Source organism: Salarias fasciatus, chromosome 15 (assembly GCF_902148845.1).
Source record: "Salarias fasciatus chromosome 15, fSalaFa1.1, whole genome shotgun sequence".
Lineage (NCBI taxonomy): Eukaryota > Metazoa > Chordata > Actinopteri > Blenniiformes > Blenniidae > Salarias > Salarias fasciatus.
The window spans coordinates 35,739-60,835 of record NC_043759.1 but is presented as its reverse complement, the minus strand read 5'-3'; the positions used below and the strand labels follow the sequence as shown (position 1 = coordinate 60,835).

The window sequence follows — 25,097 nt, the reverse complement described above, 5'->3', positions numbered from 1 at the left end:
GGTGGAGGACGCCTTCGCTCCGTCACTGTCCTTCGGGTTTGGGAAGATCTGCAGCGGGCTGGCAGGTGGGTGGAGGTGTAGTGCTGGCGGAGGTGTTCTGATGGTGCGGGTGGAGGTGTAGTGCTGGCGGAGGTGTTCTGATGGTGCGGGTGGAGGTGTGACGGGCGGGTGGAGGCGTGGTGTGGGTGGAGGTGTTGGGGTGGCGTGGTTCTGGAGCGGGAGGTGTGGTGCTGGTGGTGCGGGTGGAGGCGTGACGGGTGGTGTGTTGCAGGCTGCCTGTCGGAGGACCAGCGGTTCTGCCTCCTGCAGAGGTTCCAGGTTCTGAGCGCCGCCGGACTTCCTGACGGAGCCCAGAGAGACCAGAACGGCCAGGCCGCCCTGATCCGCCGCAACTGCTGCTACAACCTGCCGGTAGGGAGGGGGCGTCGGCCTGGCCTCAGATCGGCCGGGTCGGCCTCTGATCGGCCGGGTCGGCCTCTGATTGGCCGGCCGGCCTCAGATCGGCCGGGCCGGCCTCTGATTGGCCGGCCTCTGATCGGTCGGGTCGGCCTCTGATCGGCCGGGTCGGCCTCTGATCGGCCGGCCGGCCTCTGATCGGTCAGGTCGGCCTCTGATCGGCCGGCCAGCCTCTGATTGGCCACCCCGTCTACCCCTCAGGCCCTGGTGGCGTTCTCCGACCCAGCCCGCTTCCAGTCGCGGCTCTACGGCCCATTCTCCAGACTGTGCCGCGACCCGGACGCCGGCGTCCGGCGCGGCGCCGCCGCCGCGTTCCACCAGGTCAGACCCTCCGGTCCAGAACCCACAGTCCTCGGTGCTTTGCTCTGATTGGCCGTTTTTCTTCTCATCAGGTGATCCAGCTCCTCGGTCCAGACCAGCACCTGGTCCACAAAGAACTCCTGGTTCTGCTGCAGGACGAAGACCTGGAGGTGAGACGCCGGCCGGCTCAACCAGTCAGGAGGCGGAGCTCAGCTCCTGGTGTCCAGTTTCACAGCACAGTACCGGCGCCGGAGCGGTCCGAGTCCAGTTCTGGACGATCTGCTGAGAAAAATAAACAACTTTGCGAGTGGATCCTGTGTGGAACCGTGCTACATGGAGCCAGATCCAGTCTGCTGCAGGACCCAGTCTGATCCAGTTCCAGTCTGATCCAGCTGTCTCCGGAGCTGCGCTGGTCCAGGTCTGAACCCCGGTCTGTGTTCTTGTGGTCCAGGTCTTGGATGCGCTAATGAACCACTTGGATGAAACCCTGGAAGCGGTTCTGGCCCCTGGAGAGAACCGGGCTCTGGACCAGCAGGTGAGAACGCCGGCTGAAGTTCTCTCTTCAAAGTTCAAAGTTCAAAGTCAGTTTATTTGTCAAGTATGCCGTACATAAAGACATACAGCAAGGAATTCTGGACCATGCTGGCTCCCACTTTTCATAAAATGGTAATGGAAATAAAAAATAAACGAACAGTACCCTCAAATATGAACTTAGCCAAAATAACTTTAATACTTAAACCAGGGAAAGACCCCACACTTCCGTCCAGTTATCGTCCTATTTCATTAATAAATGTAGATCTCAAAATAATCAGCAAAGCCCTATCCAGAAGAATAGAAAAGGTAACCCCGCTCATAATACATCCTGACCAAACAGGGTTCATTAAAGGTAGATATTCATCCACTAACATGCACAGATTAATTAATATAATAGATTACTCTACAATACATAATCTAGAATCCATAATTATCTCTTTAGATGCTGAAAAAGCTTTTGATCGAGTAAACTGGAAATTTTTATTTGGAATATTAACCAAATTTGGGTTTGGAACGTCTTTCATAGACTGGATTAAAATCTTCTATAACAACCCAGCTGCATGTGTGAAGACTAACGAGCAGACTTCTCCAAGCTTCTGTCTGCAGCGAGGAACCAGACAGGGCTGTCCACTCTCTCCTCACTGTTTGCATCTTTATCGAGCCTCTGGCAGCTGCTATAAGACAAAATAAAGACATCAGAGGGATCCTGGCTAACAATAAGATAGAACATAAAATAAGTCTTTATGCAGATGATGTATTGCTTTTCCTGCAGAACTCTCCATCTTCTATCTCCCAGACAATCACACTTATTGACACATTTTCACTAATATCTGACTATTCTATCAACTGGTCTAAGACTACAGCCATGCCTATAAACTGTGATTTACAAAGTATACCCAATGCTACAATCCAGTCTGGAAACATTAGATATTTAGGCATAAACATTTCTCCAAGGATATCAGAACTTTCAAAACTAAATTACGTTCCGTTACTGAAGTCAACAGAGGATGACCTCTTACGGTGGAGACGCTTACCTATATCTCTTATGGGGAGGGTTGCCACCATTAAAATGATGACTTTACCTAAGGTTAACTATTTATTTTCAATGATACCAACCAAACCATCGTCTGGCTGCTTCAAATCACTGGACTCATACATATCTAAATTTCTCTGGAAAAATAAACCATCACGTATCAGTTTAAAGACGTTACAACAGACTAAAGACAGAGGTGGACTAGACCTGCCTAACTTCAGTAATTACTTCATAGCCAGCAAGCTGCAATATATCTCCAAATGGCTGAAACCGAACAATTTAGATGAGCCATGGCTGGATGTAGAGCAGCATTATGTGAGGATCTAGTCATCTCTGACCTGCCATTCATCAGTCCCACCATCAAATCCCATCGCTGTTTTAAAAGTGTCAACATCAGCTCCTCTTTAATGGCTTGGTGGGACTTTCTAAAGCTAACCAAATCTTCTCTGATCCCGTGTAAACTCACACCCATCTGGAACAACCCGGACATCCTGCAAAACAAAAAGATGATCAACTTCACTCAGTGGAGAAATAAAGGAATCAGCCAGCTTGAACATATCATTGAAAACGGCAACTTTCTATCATTCAATACTCTCATCTCACAATATGGAATCAGCAGCACAGCATTTTTAGAATATCATCAACTTAAATCTATCATAGGTAAAAAGTATACCTTTAATCAATTGCAGGGACAGCTACCTCTCGGGGTCGAAGAATTCTTAAACCTCAGTTCCCCAAAGTTGCTATCAAAGATATATAAAATATTATCAAAGGCAGAAGATGAAATCTTCCTTCCGACCTTAAAATGGGAGGCTGACTTATCTAACAACGTGGACCAAAATGCGTGGTCACAAATATGTTTAAATACTTTCAAAATGACAAAGAATTCAAATATACAACTAATACAATTCAAAATTCTGCATAGAATTCATTACACAGGACGAAGGATGTTCCAGATGGGTCTATCACAATCTGATATCTGTTCACACTGCAATGAGAACATGATGACAGCTCCCTCCATGCCTTGTGGTCCTGCTCACCAGTGCAGAGGTTCTGGCTTCAGGTGTGTGAAGACCTGTCAGCATGGTTCACTGCAGCATCCCTGCAGCTCCCACACTGAGCCTCTGAGGGGATCTGGGTGAAACTGACATGTCAGTAAACTCAGTCTACATGGTTCTCACCATCTTGTGCATCGCAAAGAAAACTTTCCTTGTAAATTGGAAATCCAGAAGTAATCTGAGTAACAGACAGTTTAAGAATCTTCTATTAGATCATATCAGCTTGGAGACGATGTCTGTCTGTTCAGAGGATCAATCAGCTGAATCTGGTTCCCTCTGGTCCCCTGTGGTCAGCTCCATCACTTCATGTCAGGGGAAGATGAGGGCCTCTCCTCTCTGGGGGGCGTGGTTGGTGGGGGGGGGCCTCTCCTCTCTGGGGGTCGGTTGTTGGTGGGGGGGGGCTCTCCTCTTTGAGGGTCGGTTGTTGGTGGGGGGGGCCTCTCCTCTCTGGAAGGCGGTGGTTGGTGGGGGGGGCCTCTCCTCTTTGAGGGTCAGTGGTTGGTGGGGGGGGCCTCTCCACTTTGAGGGTCAGTGGTTGGTGGGGGGGCCTCTCCTCTTTGAGGGTCAGTGGTTGGTGGGGGGGGCCTCTCCTCTCTGGGGGTCGGTTGTTGGTGGGGGGGGTCCTCTCCTCTTTGAGGGTCAGTGGTTGGTGGGGGGGGGGCTCTCCTCTTTGGGGGTCAGTGGTTGGTGGGGGGGCCTCTCCTCTTTGAGGGTCAGTGGTTGGTGGGGGGGCCTCTCCTCTTTGAGGGTCGGTTGTTGGTGGGGGGGGGGGGGCCTCTCCTCTTTGAGGGTCGGTGGTTGATGGGGGGGGCTCTCCTCTTTGAGGGTCGGTGGTTGGTGGGGGGGCCTCTCCTCTTTGAGGGTCGGTGGTTGATGGGGGGGGCTCTCCTCTTTGAGGGTCGGTGGTTGGTGGGGGGGCCTCTCCTCTTTGAGGGTCGGTTGTTGGTGGGGGGGGCCTGATGGCTGCAGGTGGTTGGCACTGTCTTGGGGTCGGGATCTGGGCTGCTTCGCTGGGGGCTGTCTTCGTGTTTGGTTTGGATTGGGGGTGGGGGGGCCGCCGGTTGTTGGGGCTGTCTGGCGGCGGTGGGGCGGGGGCCCCGGGGGGCCGGGGTCGGCGGGTGCCGGTTCATGTCCGGGCGGCCGGGGTGTCCTGGGGCGGGTGTGGCTGGGGGCACTGGGCCCTGGTGCCTGGGGGCTCTCCCCTTCCGTGAGGGTGGGGGGCTCGACCTGGCTGGGGGGGCCGGTCGGCTCGGGCGTGCTGCCGCGGCCTGGGTCGGTGCGCGCCCTGGTGTCTGGTTGCTGCCCCGGAATCCAGGGCATCGGGGGGGGTGGAGCGCCTGGATGTGGGGTTCGGTGTTCCCTTGCCTTCCGGGGGGGTCTCCCACAGGATATGACGGTTGGATGACGCGGGAATGTGAGTGTGTTTAGGTTAGGGTTGACTTTGTGTGTGTGTGTGTGTGTGTGTGTGTGTGTGTGTGTGTGTGTGTGTGTGTGTGTGTGTGTGTTTGTGTGTGTGCGCACGTGCTTGTTAACGTGTGCGTGAGAGTGTGTGAGTGTGTTGGAATGTGAGTGTGTGTGTGTGTTTGGCTTAGGGATGAGTGGTTGTGTGTGTGCGTGTGTGCATGTGTGTGTGTCAGTATGAGTGAGTGGGTATGAGTGTTGGGTTGGGGCGGGGGGAGTGAGGCGGGAGAGGACAGGGGGTGGGAGGGGTGGGCCGGGTGGTGGACGGGGGGAGTGGGTTCCGGGTGGGGGTCGTGGGGGGTGGTGGTCTGTCATCCACTACCATGGAGTAGTTAGCATCTCCGATCCACTAACATTGAGTTGTTAGCATCTCCCATCCACTAACATGGAGTAGTTAGCATCTCCCATCCACTAACATGGAGTAGTTAGCATCTCCCATCCACTAACATGGAGTAGTTAGCATCTCCCATCCACTAACATGGAGTTGTTAGCATCTCCCATCCACTAACATGGAGTAGTTAGCATCTCCGATCCACTAACATTGAGTTGTTAGCATCTCCCATCCACTAACATGGAGTAGTTAGCATCTCCCATCCACTAACATGGAGTAGTTAGCATCTCCCATCCACTAACATGGAGTAGTTAGCATCTCCCATCCACTAACATGGAGTTGTTAGCATCTCCCATCCACTAACATGGAGTAGTTAGCATCTCCCATCCACTAACATGGAGCTGTTAGCATCTCCCATCCACTAACATGGAGTAGTTAGCATCTCCCATCCACTAACATGGAGTAGTTAGCATCTCCCATCCACTAACATGGAGTTGTTAGCATCTCCCATCCACTAACATGGAGTAGTTAGCATCTCCGATCCACTAACATTGAGTTGTTAGCATCTCCCATCCACTAACATGGAGTAGTTAGCATCTCCCATCCACTAACATGGAGTAGTTAGCATCTCCCATCCACTAACATGGAGTAGTTAGCATCTCCCATCCACTAACATGGAGTTGTTAGCATCTCCCATCCACTAACATGGAGTAGTTAGCATCTCCCATCCACTAACATGGAGCTGTTAGCATCTCCCATCCACTAACATGGAGTAGTTAGCATCTCCCATCCACTAACATGGAGTAGTTAGCATCTCCCATCCACTTACATGGAGCTGTTAGCATCTCCCATCCACTAACAAGGAGTAGTTAGCTTTTGCCATCTGCTGTTGACAGTCACTGAATGAAGGCACTGAGTGTCAGAGTTTGATTGACAGCTGCTGTCAGCTGTGTAACTGCACTGGATGCCCATATATGGTCATGTCAGTTAGAGTGGAGAGAGGAGAAAATTAAAGCTTCTGTTTGGGAAACAACTGCTCCTTGTTCCTTTCCTGTTTGGCAAAACTGAACAAAAAATATCACGTTTGACAGGAAACTTAGTTGTCTTTCAGTTGGTGAGGCTTTCAGAGCAGTCAGACTTTTAGTTTGGACCCCAGAGGCCTCAGTTTGTGAGAAGCGTGAGATTTTTCCCCATCCGGCTCCATTATAACTGAGAGCAAAAAAAAATGCAGAGCGCACACCTTTTCATACCTGTGAAAACATACATATGTCTTAAAATTTGTAACACTTATGTTACATCATCTTGTTCGGGAGAACCTGGTGAGGCCTTATGTGTGCTCGGTTTGTTGATAGGAGTCACGGTTTAGCCACACTGAACGCTTGTTTGAGGTGCTGAAAAAAGGCGAATTTTAATTTTTTTTTCCCATTATAACGGATGAGGGCAGGAGCAAGGCATGATTTCAGACTTCCAACTTTGAACGCTAATAAAATCCACACCGTTAGACTTTTGACAAAGTTGTTCACAAATTTTGTAGAAAAAATTTGTCCTCTGTCACGTCGTGTGACTCATATGTCTGTACGACAAACGGTCTCGGAGGAGATACTTGTTTCGTGAGGAGTGATTTTGAGCAAAATTTTACTTTGAAAGGGAAATAGCAGACTTCCTGTTGGATTTAGGTCAGGGGTGTCAGCGCGTGAATTTTAGATCTCAATGAGACGAACGCGTGAGTGTTAGTTTGATCTCTCTACGACATTCGTGCAGACCGTGGCGACAATTTTACTGTTTCTAGGTGGCGCTAGAGAGCAGATGAGGTTAATTTTTTCATTTTATGAAATTTTTTTGCCGGTCATGACGTGCATGCCAAATTTGGTGAGTTTTCGTGCATGTTTAGGGGGTCAAATTGGCGTTTATTTGGGCGTTAGTATAATCATAGAGAACGACGACAATTAACGAACGAATAACAATAGAGACCTGCGGCCACCATGCCCTCCGGGGCTCGGTCACTAATAAGAAAAGTATTTGCAGACAGTGTTAGAAGAGCAGTGACCTGGTGTGCAGAGTGTCCAGTGCTCAGTGACAGCAGGGTCTCTCTAGTGCAGAGTCGGAGCCTCCAGATCAGACTGGAGCTCAGCAGTCTGACTGCTTCAGGAAAGAAGCTGTTCCTGAGTCTGGTGGTTCTGCTCTGCTGCTCAGCTCCTTCCTGAGGGGAGGGGCTGAAACAGGCTGTGTGCTGGATGAGTGGTGTCTCTGAAGATGTGGAGAGCCCCCCCCCCCCCGCAACGTGAAGTGTGGAGGTCCAGGATGGAGGGCAGGCTGCTCCCAGCAGGTCTTTGTGCAGCCTTCACCACCCTCTGCAGAGTCTTCCTCTCAGCAGCGTAAGCAGGGAGAACCGGCTCGTGGCGGCCCAGCGTTCATAGCAACGTCGCTTTTTGATCTTGGATGTCGGCTCTTCCTGTCACTGTGAAGCAGAACTCACCAGGCGGTGAATTTTTGTTCACCCACTAATAAAGAACGTGAGCTGGTTAGACCGTGGTGAGAGGGTTAGTTTACCCTGCTGATGATGTGTTGTTGCAGGAGTAATCCTGCTTCTCCTCCTCTCCTCACCGTCAGGAACTCAAAGCTAGACCCGGTTCTGGTTCTTCGGTTCTGCTCCGGTTCTCTGTTCCACACGGTTCTGAATAGAACAGACACCTGTAGAACCAGATTCAGAGGAGACGTTCTATAGAACACAGGTTCTCGTCTTTTTCTCTGTTAGTCTCTGTGTTTCAGCTGGTTCTGGTTCTGGTTCTGTTCCCGGTCGCTGTGTTTTCCAGCTGGTTCTGGTTCTGTTCTCTGTCAGCATTTTTGTTTCAGCTGGTTCTGGTCCTGGTTCTGCCCTCAGGTCCCGGAGCTGCCTGCGGCGCTGCTGCGGGCGGAGCAGACGGTTGGAGGTTCTCTGCGCTGGCGGCTGCAGGAGAAGCTGCTGCGGCGCTTCGCGGTTCTGGCCCGGCTGCTCCCCGGAGACGTTCTCCACCAGAGGTTCTGCCCGCGGATCCTCCTCATCCTCACCTCCAACGTGAGCACAGGTTCAGATCCAGGTTCAGGGCAGACTTTACCAGGACCATCAGCTCCGACTGTACTGTGACTATCCACTCCAACTGGACCAGCACCATCGGCTCCGACTGGACCAGGACCACAGGACAGGCTGGACGTGGTTCTCAGTGGGACTGAGGACCTGCAGCTCTGGGCTCTTATTTAGCTCCAGAGGAATAACGTGGAACATCCTGTCGGAACGTTCCTGGCCGGTTGGTTCAGGTTCTGTCCAGGAGCTTTAGGCGAGGAGACAGCAGCCGTTACATTCACGGTGAACTGACCGACGTCCCGACAGACTGTCTCCGGTGTCCGTCCTGCCTGCTCCAGATGTCTCCCGGCTAACCGCTGGTTCTGCTCCGCCCTCAGAAAGTGCTGCCGGTGCAGAAGGAGGCGGCCCGAACCCTCTGCACCTTCCTGCGGTACAACCGGCGGCCAGAGCAGCGGCAGGAGACCGTGGACCGGCTGCTCCAAGGTCTGGACCTCCACCTTAACATGTCCCCCAGCAAGAACCAGACCCTCACAGACCCGCAGGACCGGGGGGATGAGAAGGAGCTGGTGGTGGGGTTTGGTTCTGGTGGTTCTGGTGGTTCTGGTGGTGGTGGGGTTTGGTTCTGGAGTAGATACAGCTTCCACTGAGGTGTCTCATCTTTCTACTCGTTGTATTGGTCTTCTGCTGGTCCACTACTGTCTCTGCTGATTCTGTCTCATCTCGCTGGATGGTGGAATCTCCTGTCCACTGCGCTTGAGGCTTTTTCTGTTCCTGATGTCTTTTACTTTCCAGTGTTTCTAGTAGATCTGCTTCTACCAGAGGATTCTGCTGGGATTTGACGTGTGACTGGTTGGTTGGTTGGTTGAGGTTGGTTGAGGTTTGTTGGTTGGGTTTGGTTGGTTGAGGTTGGTTGGTTGGGGTTTGGTTGGTTGAGGTTGGTTGGTTGGGGTTTGGTTGGTTGAGGTTGGTTGGGTTTGGTTGGTTGAGGTTTAGTTTAGTTTAGTTTAGTTTAGTTTAGTTTAGTTTATTTGTTTCTTTCGTTTAAAACAACACAAAGACAATAAACAAAAAAGATGAAAATACATCAATGTCATCAATCTAGACACCAACAAACAAAAGAAAAGGAGCAGAAAGAAGAACAATCTTATTATCTCTGCCCCTTTACATACAGTATTTGAATAAATACAATTTAACAATACTCAAAAACTCATATTCAGTAAATCAAAAAATCAAAAAATAAAAAATGTTTTCACCCGCAACAACTTAGTTTTCATTTACATATTTTTCTAGTATGGAATTTTTTATATGTTTCTTAAATGCCATAATTGTTTTACACTCTTTGATTTCCTGTTTCAGAGCATTCCATAAGTTCACTCCTTTTACCACAATGTTTCTTTCTTTGATTTTGGTTCTGAATCTGGGTTTTTTGAACACGTCTATTCCTTTAAGATTGTATATACTGGTTCTTATTTCAAATATATTCTGAAGGTTCACAGGCAATAAATTCCACTTTGCCTTATACATTATTTTTAGGATGCTTAAATCAACAATATCAGGAAATTTCAAAACTTTCAGTTTAATAAATAAAGGGTTAGACGGCTCTCGATAGTGACTATTTGTTATTATCCTTATTGCCCTTTTTTGTAGTATAAATATTGTCTGTAAATAAGTTTTACATGTCGTGCCCCACACTTCAACACAATACATGAGATAAGGCAAAATCATAGTGTTATACAATGTTAACAAAGCACAACTGTTCAAAAAAAACTTGACTCTATGTAACACAGAAATGGCTTTCCCAATTTTCCCTTTGGTATAATTAATGTGAGATTTCCACTTTAGATCGTCATCAATCATCACTCCTAAGAATTTTGTTTCTCTTACACGATGGATTTCAACTCCATCTATTTCGAGTTTTACTTTCACTTTTTCCTTTTTATTATTAAACCACATAAAATTTGTTTTTTTGGCATTTAGGATTAATCCGTTTAAATCAAACCAATGTTTTATTACTTCCAGTTCTTCATTCACTACTTTTGTGACTTCTTGTATGCTTTTACCTGAATGGAATAATGTGGTATCGTCTGCGAATAGAATTTTCCCAAGGTTGGACACTTTAGCAAAATCATTCATATACAAAATGAATAACTTTGGCCCAAGTATCGAACCTTGGGGCACACCACATTTAATTTGCCATAGTTCAGATTTAGTGTCATTTATATATACATATTGGTTTCTGTTTTCCAAATAACTTGAAAGCCAATGGTGAGCTACTCCTCTGATACCATACATATTCATGTATTGTATTCATGTATTCAGGTTGGTTGGGTTTGGTTGGTTGAGGTTGGTTGGTTGGGGTTTGGTTGGTTGAGGTTGGTTGGGTTTGGTTGGTTGAGGTTGGTTGCTTGGGGTTTGGTTGGTTGAGGTTGGTTGGTTGGGGTTTGGTTGGTTGAGGTTGGTTGGTTGGTTGGGTTTGGTTGGTTGAGATTGGTTGGTTGGGGTTTGGTTGGTTGAGGTTGGTTGGTTGGGGTTTGGTTGGTTGAGGTTGGTTGGTTGGGGTTTGGTTGGTTGGGTTTGGTTGGTTGAGGTTGGTTGGTTGGGGTTTGGTTGGTTGAGGTTGGTTGGTTGGGGTTTGGTTGGTTGAGGTTGGTTGGTTGGGGTTTGGTTGGTTGGGTTTGGTTGGTTGAGGTTGGTTGGTTGGGGTTTGGTTGGTTGAGGTTGGTTGGTTGGGGTTTGGTTGGTTGGGTTTGGTTGGTTGAGGTTGGTTGGTTGGGGTTTGGTTGGTTGAGGTTGGTTGGTTGGGGTTTGGTTGGTTGAGGTTGGTTGGTTGGGGTTTGGTTGGTTGAGGTTGGTTGGTTGGGGTTTGGTTGGTTGGGTTTGGTTGGTTGAGGTTGGTTGGTTGGGGTTTGGTTGGTTGAGGTTGGTTGGTTGGGGTTTGGTTGGTTGAGGTTGGTTGGTTGGGGTTTGGTTGGTTGAGGTTGGGGTTGTTCCTGTCTCCACAGCGTCTCCTGCTGTCAGCTCTTCATATTTCTGTTTCCTGTTTGCTCTCATGTCTTTTTCCTCACAGTGTGCGGCGGGCTGGTTTTTGTCTGGCGGGCTGGTTTGATTCTGGTCTCAGGGCCGGTTTGTGTTTGGCTGAATATGTGACTGCTTGGATTTTAGCTCATGGGTTTTTTTTTCAGAAGTGTTTTTTGTCCTTGGCTGTTTGGTTGTTTGATTTGTGGTGCTTCTTGTTTTTGAGGATTAGGCTCAGTTTATGATTTGGTTGGTTTTTGTCCATTTTGTATTTGGGCTTTCGGCCCTGTTTGGTTGGTTTGGTGTTTGGTTCCTTGGGTTTGGTTCAGTTGATGTTTGGTTAGTTTGGTGTTTGGTTCGTTTGACTTTTGGTTCGTTTGGTGTTTGGTTCATTGGGTGTTTGGTTCGTTTGGTGTTTGGTTCAGTTGGTGTTTGGTTCAATTGGTTCGTTGGGTTTGGTTCGTTTGGTGTTTCGTTTGGTTGGTGTTTGGTTCGTTTGGTGTTTGGTTCATTTGGTTTGTTGGGTGTTTGGTTCGTTGGGTTTGGTTCGGTTGGTCTTTGGTTCGGTTGGTTCGTTGGGTGTTTGGTTCGTTGGGTTTGGTTCGTTTGGTGTTTTGTTCGGTTGGTGTTTGGTTCGTTTGGTGTTTGGTTCGTTTGGTGTTTGGTTCGTTTGGTTCGTTTGGTTCGTTGGGTGTTTCGTTCGTTGGGTTTGGTTCAGTTGGTGTTTGGTTCGTTGGGTTTGGTTCGGTTGGTGTTTGGTTCGGTTGGTCTTTGGTTTCATTGGCTGATTTTTTGTGTGGTTGTGTTGTTCTGGATCCGCCTCGGTCGATTGGTTTTGTTGTTGTTCGGTTGACACGCAGTGTGTTGATCCTCTGTCTGGACTCTCTCTGCCGGCGGTTCCAGACCTGGCTCAGGGTCCCAGCTGCTGGAACCGCCTCAGGTTCCTGGATGTTTGTGAGACCGCCGCTGAGATCTTCTCCAGGAAGTACTTCAAGAAGCATTTCCTGATCCCCGCGCTGGACCTGGTCCACGACCCCGTCGCCAATGTCAGGTACAGTGTCCTCCGCCTGTGAGACGACTGAAGGAAGGCGTGGCGGCGGCTCCTGCACCTGCTCTGGCTCTGGTTCTGGTTCTGGTTCTGGTTCTCAGGTACCGGCTGTGCCAGCTGCTGCCCCGCCTGCGCTCGGCGCTCCGCCTGCCGGCCGACGAGCCGCTGCTCCACCAGATGGACTTCTGCATCCAGAAGATGCTCTGCAGGGAGACGGACAGGGATGTGGTCTCTACGATCCGCAAGGTGAGAACCAGCACAGACCAGGGACGCTCGTCAAAGACCAGTGAGACGGGACCAGGTCAGCTGCTCTTTATCAGGTGGACTCGTCAGGTCCAAGGGTCTTCCCTAGACCAGAGCAGTTCAGTAAACTACTCAACAGCGTGAACTGATGGACTGACAGAGCCTGTTTGAGACAAGACCAGGTCAGCCTGGTTCAGACCAGCAACACTGCCAACAGACCTGTGACAGACCAGCAAAACCACGAAACCCGAAGGAACCAGAGACATGTTTACAGACCAGCAAAAACCATAAAACCACCAGTCAGATCAGCAAAACTACTGAGCACCACAGACCAGGAACACTAACCAGAGACCAGGGATACTGACCAGAGACCGGGAACACTGACCAGAGACCAGGTATACTGACCAGAGACCAGGGATACTGACCAGAGACCGGGAACACTGACCAGAGACCAGGAACACTGACCAGAGATCAGGGAGACTGACCAGAGACCAGGAACACTGACCAGAGACCGGGAACACTGACCAGAGACCAGGGACACTGACCAGAGATCAGGGAGACTGACCAGAGACCAGGGATACTGACCAGAGACCAGGGATACTGACCAGAGACTGGGAACACTGACCAGAGACCAGGAACACTGACCAGAGACCAGGGAGACTGACCAGAGACCAGGAACACTGACCAGAGACCGGGAACACTGACCAGAGACCAGGAACACTGACCAGAGATCAGGGAGACTGACCAGAGACCAGGAACACTGACCAGAGACCAGGGACAGAGACCAGAGACCAGGAACAGAGACCAGAGACCAGGAACACTGACCAGAGACCAGGAACACTGACCAGAGACCGAGAACACTGACCAGAGACCAGGGATACTGACCAGAGACCAGGAACAGAGACCAGAGACCAGACTGGTTAACTTGGTCCCCGGTTCTCTGGTTCCTGAGACTAACTGGATCTGTGGTGTTTTCCAGACTCTTGTGGAGCTGGAGAACCTGGACCTGTCCGAGTCTGTAAGCAGCAGCGCTGATCAACCCCTGGCCTGTGACCTCCTGTGTGGGTCCTGTAACGTCCTGCTGTCTGTTTCAGACGAGGCCAGACCGGCAGGACAAGGTGGACAGACTGGACAGGGTGGACAGGGTGGACCAGCAGGACAGGGTGGACCAGCAGAAGGACACGGAGGAGACGGTCCTGCTGGAGACGGTAGGCTTGAGTGTCCGTCCCCAGGAGGAACCCGCCTGCCGTCTCTAACACCCGCCGTGTCTTCAGGGACATCAGGGACATCTGGAGCATCTGGAGCATCTGGAGCGCCAGCAGAGCAACGGCCAGCTGGTCTGTGACAAACACCCAGACCGGAACCGTGAGTCCAGCTCTGACCTCTGACCTCTGACCTCTGACCTCTGCTCATGGGAAAACCTCTCCTCCGCTTCTGCTCCAGGCAGAAACAGCAAGACCAGGCTGTCCGCCACCAAGTCCGTGTCCCTGTCCTCATCTGGACAGAGTCTGTCAGGTGGGGAGGAGGATGATAATGATGATGATGATGATGATGAAGTTGGTGATGACGATGATGGTGATCATGATGTTTACAGCGATGATGATGATAGTGATGATAAAGATGATAAAGATGATGATGTTTATGATGATGATGATGATGATGAAGATGTTTACAGTGAGCACTGTGCTTCCTGCGCAGGTGCAGAAGTGAGGAAGGCCAAACTGTCCCGGAGCCGTTCTCTCAGCAGTCAGCCCGCCTCCACCAGACCGCTGTAAGAACCGGGCCCAGGAAGGGTCTGGAACCAGGACCGGTTCAGACTGGAACCACGACCCGTTCAGACTGGAACCACTGGAACCAGGACCGGTTCAGACTGGAACCACTGGAACCAGGACCGGTTCAGACTGGAACCACTGGAACCAGGACCGGTTCAGACTGGAACCACTGGAACCACGACCCGTTCAGACTGGAACCACTGGAACCAGGACCGGTTCAGACTGGAACCACTGGAACCACAACCGGTTCAGACTGGAACCACTGGAACCAGGAATGGTTCAGACTGGAACCACTGGAACCAGGACCGGTTCAGACTGGAACCACTGGAACCAGGACCGGTTCAGACTGGAAACCAGGAGGTTTGACAGAGCGAACACGACTCACGGATCAGATGGGACCAGCAGAGACCCCTGCACCACTCCATCCATCCATCCATCCATCCATCATTCATCCCATCCATCCATCCATCCATCCATCCATCCATCATTCATCCATCCATCCATCCATCCATCCATCCATCCATCCATCATCCGTCCATCCATCCATCCATCATCCGTCCATCCATCCATCCATCCGTCCATCCATCCATCCATCCATCCATCCGTCCATCCATCATTCATCCATCCATCCATCCATCCATCCATCCATCATCCGTCCATCCATCCATCCATCATCCATCCATCCATCCATCCATCCATCCGTCCATCCATCATTCATCCATCCATCCATCCATCATCCATCCATCCATCCATCCATCCATCCATCCATCCATCATTCATCCATCCATCCATCCATCCATCCATCCATCATCCATCCATCCATCCATCATTCATCCATCCATCCATCCATCATCCGTCCATCCATCCATCCATCATCCGTCCATCATCCGTCCATCCATCCATCTAGCCATCATCCATCCATCATCCATCCATCCATTCATCCATCATCCGTCCATCATCTATCCATCCATCCATTATCCATCCATTCATCATCCATCCATCATCCATCCATCCATCCATCCATCCATCCATCATCCGTCCATCATCTATCCATCCATCCATTATCCATCCATTCATCATCCATCCATCATCCATCCATCCATCCATCTATCCATCATTCATCCATCATCCATCCATCTTCCACCGCTTATCTGATGCCGGGTCTCAGGGGCAGCAGTCTAAGCAGGGATGCTCAGACCTCCTGTCCCCAGACTCTTCCTGTCCTCAGACTGTTCCTGTCCCCAGACTCTTCCTGTCCTCAGACTCTTGCTGTCCCCAGACTCTTGCTGTCCTCAGACTCTTGCTGTCCCCAGACTCTTGCTGTCCCCAGACTCTTGCTGTCCCCAGACTCTTCCTGTCCTCAGACTCTTCCTGTCCCCAGACTCTTCCTGTCCTCAGACTCTTGCTGTCCCCAGACTCTTGCTGTCCCCAGACTCTTCCTGTCCTCAGACTCTTGCTGTCCTCAGACTCTTCCTGTCCTCAGACTCTTGCTGTCCTCAGACTCTTGCTGTCCCCAGACTCTTGCTGTCCCCAGACTCTTCCTGGAGGATCTCGAGGCGTCCCCAGTCCAGCCCAGAACCTTTTTGCTTCCTGTTTTGGAACCTTAACTCTTCCAGTTGTCCTCAGTCGTCCTCGTGGGCGTCCTCTGGTGGAGGTTTGGACGGAGGCTTGTCCCGTTGGAGGCAGGCAGACCTGGAGACGCCAGGGAAAGACTGTCCACTGCCAGCTGGGGGACAGGTTGACCACATGCTCAGAGACGGACAGAGCCTGGACCCAGAGACACAGAACTCTCCACAACCCCGGACTGGACCAACAGACGGTCTAAGCTGCTGGTTCTTCAGGTGGTCTCAGTCTTGGTTCTGGTCTCCTTGTTGTGTTGCAGGAAAGCGAAGGAGACCAGCGAGTCCGGCGAACCAGGGAAGACGTTCGTGAAGTCCAGTAAAGGTGCGTCCTCTGCCTCAGTCCCAGACCTGGTCCTCTCCACCCTAAGAACCTCTTCCGTCTCACAGATGAGTCTTCAAGGACGACCCACCTCCCGATGGCGGGTCAGTCCGGATCCGCCAGGCCGCTCCTGATCCGGAGCAACACCATGAGCCTCCTGGGCAGGACCGGCACCCTGGAACACAAACCCCTCACCATGGACCAGAGAAACACAATGATGGACCACAGGACTGGTACCAACAATCAAAAAGACAACAGAACCAGCACCTCGGACCAAAGGACCAGTACCTTGGATCGCAGGACCAGTACCCTGGAAAATAGGACCAGTACCTTGGACAACAGGACCAGTACCCTGGACCATAGAACCAGTACCCTGGACCAGGTCTGTACAGAGACGGACATCCAGCCGAGGAAACTGTCCATGTGAGTTGAGGTACTGTCTAGATCCGGGTCTGGATCTGGTTTTCTTTGCAGGCTGTAGTCCAGTAAAGTTCATGGTGGTTTTTCCTTGTTGGGCGGTTTTCGGTTTTTATCGCAGCAGAAGGTCAGGGTTTGGTCTCTAACGGACCAGGTTACCTCCAGAACCTGAACCTGAGGGAACAGGGACCAGTCTGATCAGTCCTGACCCTTTAAACCAGACCATCGGATCCAGTCCCTGCAGGAGGAGGTTCTGATCAATGTGGTCGATGAGTTCTTACAGGACCAGGACAGGGACCAGAGCAAAGACCAGGACAGGGACCAGAGCAGAGACCAGGACAGGGACCAGGACAGGACGAGAGCAGAGACCAGGACAGGGACCAGAGCAGAGACCAGGACAGGGACCAGAGCAGAGACCAGGACAGGGACCAGAGCAGAGACCAGGACAGGGACCAGAGCAGAGACCAGGACAGGGACCAAGACAGGACCAGAGCAGAGACCAGGACAGGACGAGAGCAGAGACCAGAACAGAGACCAGGACAGGACCAGAGCAGGGACCAGGACAGGGACCAGAGCAGAGACCAGGACAGGGACCAGAGCAGAGACCAGGACAGGGACCAAGACAGGACCAGAGCAGAGACCAGGACAGGACCAGAGCAGAGACCAGGACAGGGACCAGAGCAGAGACCAGGACAGGGACCAAGACAGGACCAGAGCAGAGACCAGGACAGGACCAGAGCAGAGACCAGAACAGAGACCAGGACAGGACCAGAGCAGGGACCAGCCTCCGTGGGGGACGTTGGGGTTCTGGAGGACCAGCCTGACCCTCAGTCAGCTGACTTGGCTGTAGCCCTGAAACCAGACCTCCTCCTGGTTCTGGTTCATCCAAAGTTCCACAACACTGAGATTATGAAGTATCTAGGACCAGGTTCTGGTTCTGTGCTGGTGAACAGAGTTCTGTGGTTCAGAACTTCTCCTGAGAACCAGTGGAGAACCGAGCAGCTTCTCACCGCTAAAGCAGAACAGCGTGGCAAGATGGCCGCCGCTGTCGACGCGGCGCCGCTTCTTTTATTTACGTTTTTCAGGTTAACCCAAACCCGATCAGTTTAACTCACTTTGAGCTGGATCACACCTGTTAACGCTTAGCTCATGCTAGCCTGGATTAGCCCTGTTGTTTATCCCCCTTTGACCTGGATTAGCTTTGTCGATACTTAGCCCAGATTAGCCTGGATTAGCCCTGTTAGCATTTAGCCCAGATTAGCATGGATTAACCCTGTTAGCATTTAGCCCACATTAGCCTGGATTAACCCTGTTAGCATATAGCCCATATTAGCCTGGATTAGCTCTGTTAGCATTTAGCCCATATTAGCCTGGATTAACCCTGTTAGCATATAGCCCATATTAGCCTGGATTAGCTCTGTTAGCATTTAGCCCATATTAGCCTGGATTAGCTCTGTTAGCATTTAGCCCATATTAGCCTGGATTAACCCTGTTAGCATTTAGCCCACATTAGCCTGGATTAACCCTGTTAGCATTTAGCCCACATTAGCCTGGATTAACCCTGTTAGCATATAGCCCATATTAGCCTGGATTAGCTCTGTTAGCATTTAGCCCATATTAGCCTGGATTAACCCTGTTAGCATTTAGCCCACATTAGCCTGGATTAACCCTGTTAGCATTTAGCCCATATTAGCCTGGATTAACCCTGTTAGCATTTAGCCCACATTAGCCTGGATCGGCCCTCATCTTTGATCCTCATCTGTTTTTCTTCACAGAAACAGGAAGTCCAATTCTCTGAACATCCAATCAGGACGGGACTGAAAATGGACACCATCTGACCTTCGGCCAATCAGCAGCCAGGACGTCTCTGCTCCACCCCTTCACCTTATTGGCCCAGAGCCCCGTGTTGGGCTGCCGGTACTTGATTGGCTGAACAAACTGCAGAGAAGTGAGTCGGTTTGAAGTTTCCAGTTTAATCATCACGACACAGAGAACGTAGTTTCCAAAGCAAACCCAGCGAGGATCATGGGTAAAAACTGCAGTCGGTACAGTGAGCGTGTGCCTCCTGTGATCTCTGAACTCACCTGGAGGGGGCGCTGCAGGCCTCACCTGGACTCCTCTCAAATAAAATGCTGAAACTCAACCGTGTTTGTTTACATGTCACCAACACGAAACGGACAAGGGGGCGGGGCTTATATGATTCACACTGCTTACAAGAGGGAGTGGTCAGGTGATCGATAATGGGCGGGGTCTATCTGGTTACACTGGGCTGCAGTCAGGTGATTAGTGAGGGCGGGGTCAGCTGATGGATAATGGGCGGGGTCAGCTGATGGATAATGGGCGGGGTCTATCTGGTTACACTGGGCTGCAGTCAGGTGATTAGTGAGGGCGGGGTCAGCTGATGGATAATGGGCGGGGTCAGCTGATGGATAATGGGCGGGGTCTATCTGCGGGTATACTGGGGTTTGAAGCAGGTGGTCACTTGTGGGAGGGGTCAGAGACCCTCCCCAGGAGCAGCAGGCTGTTGGTGGTCTCCTGGTAGATGATGAAGATGAAAGGTCGATTGAAGGTCAGGCGAGGAGGCGGAGTCAGTAGTGTTGTTGCTCCGCCCTGTGCTGTGACATCATCGCTGGTCTCGTCAATCAGAACCACAGATTTCTGATAAACCTGGAAAAGACGGAGCAGGTGAGTCCTGCTGCCCCTCCCCCTCCCCCACAGCTAACTCCACCCACCTCCGTCAGTCTGACGTCTTTAGCTCCGCCCATGCTGCTGAGGTCAGCAGTGTCCAGGAAGACCTGCGTGATGTCCAGCGTCTGCAGGACGTCCTTCAGTGAGGACCAGTGCTCCAGCTGGAACCGCGGGAATAGAACCTCCAACCACCTGGACAAGACATGTGGTTAATGCTGCAGCTCCTGTCGGGGGGGGACAGCGGGGGGGGGGACAAGGAGCGTCTCTCACGTCTTCTTCAGCCGGCGGATCCAGCTCTGGACCTTCTCGGCCGTCAGCTCGTCCTCCACCGCTCCGATGTCCACGTCCTCGTCCGGCAGGACGGCCAACATGGCCGTCCCGTCCGCCATGGGCAGCTTCAGCACGCCGGCCCGCACCGCCGGGTCGTACGCCAGGGAGAACTTCCCGGTCCGGGACATCATGGGAACCATGGCAACGTGGTAACTGTCCACCAGGAAGCGCTCTTCCTGAGACAGGGACGCATTGAAGGGGGGACTGAAGCGGGCTGTTAGGGAGACGGGGGGGGACAGGAGGACAGAGAGACACAGAGACAGGGGGAGAGACGGTGAAAGAGAGACAAGTTGAGGTTTCCAGATAATATTTTTACACCTTTAAACCGACACTAAGGAACTTTTCAACCTTAAAACATTCTAATCTTTAGTGACGATACTTCGACTTCCAGCTGCTGAATGAGCCTCATGAGCCTCTGTCAGCCTGACGGCGTCGGTGTTGCTTCACCTGGACTGAGCAGCTGTGAGGAGGGTGGGAGGAGCCCTGCTCACTGAAAACCTCCAGATGTGCGGACTGCTTTACGGCGTGCGTCACATCATGACAGAACATTGTTTAGCCACCGTGAGATTCATGACCTCGTCGCTGTCCGTCCTTCACACAGCCGCTGGAAACAAATGAAGGCGAGTTCAGTCCGACAGCACGCCACCGGGAGCAGCATGTTACCACGCCACGCGCTAGGCCTCATGGGAACTGTAGTATTCCTTCAGGCAAAACACTACAGCGTTGTCCACTGGCGCCGCCAAAATCAACCAAAACTGAAAGTTCCTTAGTGTCGCTTTAAATCAGACGAATGATGATCAAGTTTTAAAAACAGTGAGATGACTCCGCCCCCTCATGTGTCACATGGTTCACAGTGAGATGACTCCGCCCCCTCATGTGTCACATGGTTCACAGTGAGATGACTCCGCCCCCTCATGTGTCACATGGTTCACAGTGAGATGACTCCGCCCCCTCATGTGTCACATGGTTCACAGTGAGATGACTCCGCCCCCTCATGTGTCACATGGTTCACAGTGAGATGACTCCGCCCCCTCATGTGTCACATGGTTCACAGTGAGATGACTCCGCCCCCTCATGTGTCACATGGTTCACAGTGAGATGACTCCGCCCCCTCATGTGTCACATGGTTCACAGTGAGATGACTCCGCCCCCTCATGTGTCATGGTTCACAGTGAGATGACTCCGCCCCCTCATGTGTCACATGGTTCACAGTGAGATGACTCCGCCCCCTCATGTGTCACATGGTTCACAGTGAGATGACTCCGCCCCCTCATGTGTCACATGGTTCACAGTGAGATGACTCCGCCCCCTCATGTGTCACATGGTTCACAGTGAGATGACTCCGCCCCCTCATGTGTCATGGTTCACAGTGAGATGACTCCGCCCCCTCATGTGTCACATGGTTCACAGTGAGATGACTCCGCCCCCTCATGTGTCACATGGTTCACAGTGAGATGACTCCGCCCCCTCATGTGTCACATGGTTCACAGTGAGATGACTCCGCCCCCTCATGTGTCATGGTTCACAGTGAGATGACTCCGCCCCCTCATGTGTCACATGGTTCACAGTGAGATGGCTCCGCCCCCTCATGTGTCACATGGTTCACAGTGAGATGACTCCGCCCCCTCATGTGTCATGGTTCACAGTGAGATGACTCCGCCCCCTCATGTGTCACATGGTTCACAGTGAGATGACTCCGCCCCCTCATGTGTCACATGGTTCACAGTGAGATGACTCCGCCCCCTCATGTGTCACATGGTTCACAGTGAGATGGCTCCGCCCCCTCATGTGTCACATGGTTCACAGTGAGATGACTTCCGCCCCCTCATGTGTCATGGTTCACAGTGAGATGACTCCGCCCCCTCATGTGTCACATGGTTCACAGTGAGATGACTCCGCCCCCTCATGTGTCATGGTTCACAGTGAGATGACTCCGCCCCCTCATGTGTCACATGGTTCACAGTGAGATGACTCCGCCCCCTCATGTGTCACATGGTTCACAGTGAGATGGCTCCGCCCCCTCATGTGTCACATGGTTCACAGTGAGATGACTCCGCCCCCTCATGTGTCACATGGTTCACAGTGAGATGACTCCGCCCCCTCATGTGTCACATGGTTCACAGTGAGATGACTCCGCCCCCTCATGTGTCATGGTTCACAGTGAGATGACTCCGCCCCCTCATGTGTCACATGGTTCACAGTGAGATGACTCCGCCCCCTTATGTGTCACATGGTTCACAGTGAGATGGCTCCGCCCCCTCATGTGTCACATGGTTCACAGTGAGATGACTCCGCCCCCTCATGTGTCACATGGTTCACAGTGAGATGGCTCCGCCCCCTCATGTGTCACATGGTTCACAGTGAGATGGCTCCGCCCCCCACATGTCACATGGTTCATACCTTGGTAGGAAGCGGCGGAGGCGACCAGCAGCTGGGTTTGGGGGTCCAGCTGAGACACCAGGTCCTGGACCCGGTCTCCGGTCTGGTCTTGGGCCCAGCTGTTGATGGTGTCCATCGCTTCATGAGGCATCGTGTACGCCACAGTCTGGGCCTTCCCCCCATACTTGGTCTGAACCAGGTCCAGGTAGGACTGGGACACCTGAAGACTTTGTCCGGGAAAGACGGCCGCGCCCTGCTGCAGGTTGGAGGGGACGTCCCCACCGAGGACCAGGTTCGTCAGGTTCTGGAACTGGTCTGAGGACAGAGGAACAGCTTCAACCTCAAAGTCACAGCTCCGGACCTCAGCTGACCTGCGACGTACCGGGGAGGGTCTGGGCGCTGAGTCCGTTCAGGGTCAGGCCCTGCAGCAGCTGGTCCCGGGTCTGTCCCTCGCTGCCGCTCGCCAGCGCCGTCAGTCCGGCGGACAGCGCGAAGGGACACACCGCCACGTTGTCGTCCGTCCGGCCGGCGACCGCTCGGTACAGCCGGGTGGCAAAGTCCGCATTCCTGTTGACCAGGTCCGCCGTGGACGGGTCGGTGGACTGGGACGAGGTGGGGTCCAGCGGGACCAGGACCAGGAGGACCCCCACCAAGACCCAGACAGGACTCATCGTCAAGTGGTCTGCTGAACGTGAGACAAGAGTCAGACCAACAACCGGGAGACACCTGAGTGGTTCACCAACTAGACCCTAACCAGCCACTAACTAGACACTAACCAGCCACTAACTAGACCCTAACCAGCCGCTAATGACACCCTAACCAGCAGCTAACTAGACCCTAACCAGCCGCTAACTAGACCCTAACCAGCCGCTAACTAGACCCTAACCAGCCACTAACTAGACCCTAACCAGCCACTAATGACACCCTAACCAGCCGCTAACTAGACCCTAACCAGCCACTAATTAGACCCTAACCAGCCGCTAACTAGACCCTAACCAGCAGCTAACTAGACCCTAACCAGCCGCTAACTAGACCCTAACCAGCTACCCTGTGACCGCTTAACTAACTAGACCAGGGATGTGCAACTGGTGGCCCGCGGGCCGCATACGGCCCGCACCTCCACTCCGTACGGCCCTTAAACTGATTTTTGAAAATGATGAAAACGTGTTTGCTGCACTGATTCAGGTGTAATGACAGACTTTGGCCACCGGGTGGCAGCATGCATCGAGACGCTCTTCTTTCCAGCGGCGTTGAGAGACATGAGCGGCGAAGAACGAGGGAAAAAGAAAACTAGAGCGGGAAAACCGAGTCTTCCAGGTGAAACAGGAAGCAGAATGTAAACCTGTGTGCTGCTCAGAGACCTGATCTGCAGCGAAAGATTTCAGCTGAAGTCGCCGCTAGAACACGCTGCACCGAACAAAGCCTCCCTGCCCTTCACCTTTCAGACGGGTCATTTGTATTTTTCGTGTATTCATGGAGAATTTGAAAATGTAGAAAAAAATAGTGTAGTTTAAAAATTCACAAAATAAGTAGTGTAATTGCAGTGAATGTGTTTTTCTGCAGCTCCCTGCCGTCTGAGAAGAGGTGTGATCTGTATGTTTGACTCAGAAGAGCCTTTTGCACGAAGTGGTTATTTTTTTGTTGGCTTCAAACCTTTTGTTTTCTCATTTTCAAAGAAATTACAGCTTCTCTACATGCATTAGAGCAGGAAGTGTGAAGTCGCTGTGCTGTGTTGGAACAGTCAGGGTGTGAAATGGCACTCTGATCAGAGCTGGTTCAGTGTGCGGCCTGATGCCCTCCGGCAGCCGACAAGAAAACACAACTAACCCGGGAGCTCCAGCGTTGAGGCTGCCCATCCCTGAACCAGACCCTAACCAGCCGCTAACCAGACCCTAACCAGCCGCTAACCAGACCCTAACCAGCCACTGAACCAGACCCTAACCAGCCGCTAACCAGACCCTAACCAGCCGCTAACCAGACCCTAACCAGCCACTGAACCAGACCCTAACCAGCCGCTAACCAGACCCTAACCAGCCGCTAACCAGACCCTAACCAGCCACTGAACCAGACCCTAACCAGCCACTGAACCAGACCCTAACCAGCCGCTAACCAGACCCTAACCAGCCGCTAACCAGACCCTAACCAGCCACTGAACCAGACCCTAACCAGCCGCTAACCAGACCCTAACCAGCCGCTAACCAGACCCTAACCAGCCACTGAACCAGACCCTAACCAGCCGCTAACCAGACCCTAACCAGCCACTGAACCAGACCCTAACCAGCCACTAACCAGCCACTTAACTAGACCCTAACCAGCTACCTCGTGAGGGAATAACTATATACACAGACCCTTGGTGAGATCCTGGTCCTGACAAGACCCTGTCTGACCAGTCCTGGTTCTGACCACACCCTGGGTCAGGTCCTGGTTCTGATCAGACCCTGGGTCAGGTCCTGGTTCTGACCACACCCTGGGTCAGGTCCTGGTTCTGATCAGACCCTGGGTCAGGTCCTGGTTCTGACCACACCCTGGGTCAGGTCCTGGTTCTGATCAGACCCTGGGTCAGGTCCTGGTTCTGACCACACCCTGGGTCAGGTCCTGGTTCTGATCAGACCCTGAAGCCTCGCAGCACTCAGTGACGTCACGGGTGAGCCGCAGCGGCTCCGCGCGGGCAGCTGATTGGCGGGTGGTGCAGTGAACGGACCAATCAGATGTCAGCAGTCAAGCAGGCTCACCTGGCTCACCTGGCTCTTCTGGTTCCAGCCGCTGCGCCTCTCGCCGACAGGCTGACGGACAGACTGGCGCCCTGCACCGGAAGCGCTAACGCTTTTCAAAATAAGACTCTGGCGGCAGGAACGCCGTCACCACAGGGACCAGCGGCACAACTATGCTCTTATTGTGAAAGAAACGGCGGGACTTCCTGTAGAGGATGCGCGTTGACGCCCATGACGTCATTATTTACAGAATGTTGCGGTGGAGGGAGGGTGAGGGAACAGCCAGATGTTCAGGTATTAATCGATGTGTGTAACCCGG

General features: G+C 52.0%; 2 protein-coding genes across 7 annotated transcripts; one reads left to right on the top strand and one right to left on the bottom strand.

The window, feature by feature from the left end:
• The first annotated feature begins 6 nt into the window (after window positions 1-6).
• Window positions 7-19,159, top strand: LOC115401839 (serine/threonine-protein phosphatase 4 regulatory subunit 4-like). The gene is made up of 17 exons (XM_030110190.1): window positions 7-65; window positions 272-411; window positions 658-777; window positions 849-926; window positions 1,208-1,291; window positions 8,055-8,228; window positions 8,612-8,717; window positions 12,153-12,300; window positions 12,399-12,543; window positions 13,520-13,558; window positions 13,635-13,748; window positions 13,815-13,905; window positions 13,984-14,055; window positions 14,239-14,311; window positions 16,195-16,256; window positions 16,322-16,676; window positions 18,446-19,159. Exons 5-17 carry the CDS (start codon window positions 1,223-1,225, stop codon window positions 18,489-18,491), a joined length of 1,494 nt encoding a protein of 497 aa, XP_029966050.1. The 5' UTR covers window positions 7-65; window positions 272-411; window positions 658-777; window positions 849-926; window positions 1,208-1,222; the 3' UTR covers window positions 18,492-19,159.
• On the bottom strand, window positions 18,611-24,940 carry serpina10a (serpin peptidase inhibitor, clade A (alpha-1 antiproteinase, antitrypsin), member 10a). 6 transcript variants are annotated; one of them, XR_003933005.1, is made up of 7 exons: window positions 24,800-24,901; window positions 22,450-22,749; window positions 22,089-22,382; window positions 19,629-19,902; window positions 19,403-19,550; window positions 19,067-19,337; window positions 18,611-19,018 (listed from the first exon to the last, which is right to left on the bottom strand). XR_003933005.1 is itself a non-coding variant. In XM_030110192.1 (6 exons), the coding sequence occupies exons 2-6, from the start codon at window positions 22,736-22,738 to the stop codon at window positions 19,149-19,151; spliced, it is 1,194 nt and encodes a 397-aa protein (XP_029966052.1). In that variant the 5' UTR covers window positions 22,739-22,752; window positions 24,800-24,940; the 3' UTR covers window positions 18,611-19,148. The 6 variants fall into 6 exon arrangements, 4 of the variants coding, with proteins under 4 accessions (XP_029966052.1, XP_029966051.1, XP_029966053.1 ...); XR_003933006.1 differs by having other exon boundaries at window positions 19,091-19,337; XM_030110192.1 differs by having other exon boundaries at window positions 18,611-19,337; window positions 22,450-22,752; window positions 24,800-24,940.
• Window positions 24,941-25,097: the final 157 nt, after the last annotated feature.

What these genes read in the sequence shown, in the direction of transcription:
- serpina10a (XM_030110192.1), bottom strand. Translation starts at nt 22,738, where the DNA reads ATGAGTCCTGTCTGGGTCTTGGTGGGGGTCCTCCTGGTCCTGGTCCCG. An exon ending in CTCCGCCGCTTCCTACCAAG is followed by an intron (nt 19,903 to 22,088) that starts GTATGAACCATG and finishes TCTCCCTAACAG; the next exon opens with CCCGCTTCAGTCCCCCCTTC. An exon ending in ATCCGCCGGCTGAAGAAGAC is followed by an intron (nt 19,551 to 19,628) that starts GTGAGAGACGCT and finishes TGTCTTGTCCAG; the next exon opens with GTGGTTGGAGGTTCTATTCC.
- LOC115401839 (XM_030110190.1), top strand. Translation starts at nt 1,223, where the DNA reads ATGAACCACTTGGATGAAACCCTGGAAGCGGTTCTGGCCCCTGGAGAG. An exon ending in CGTGGACCGGCTGCTCCAAG is followed by an intron (nt 8,718 to 12,152) that starts GTCTGGACCTCC and finishes CGGCGGTTCCAG; the next exon opens with ACCTGGCTCAGGGTCCCAGC. An exon ending in GACCCCGTCGCCAATGTCAG is followed by an intron (nt 12,301 to 12,398) that starts GTACAGTGTCCT and finishes TCTGGTTCTCAG; the next exon opens with GTACCGGCTGTGCCAGCTGC.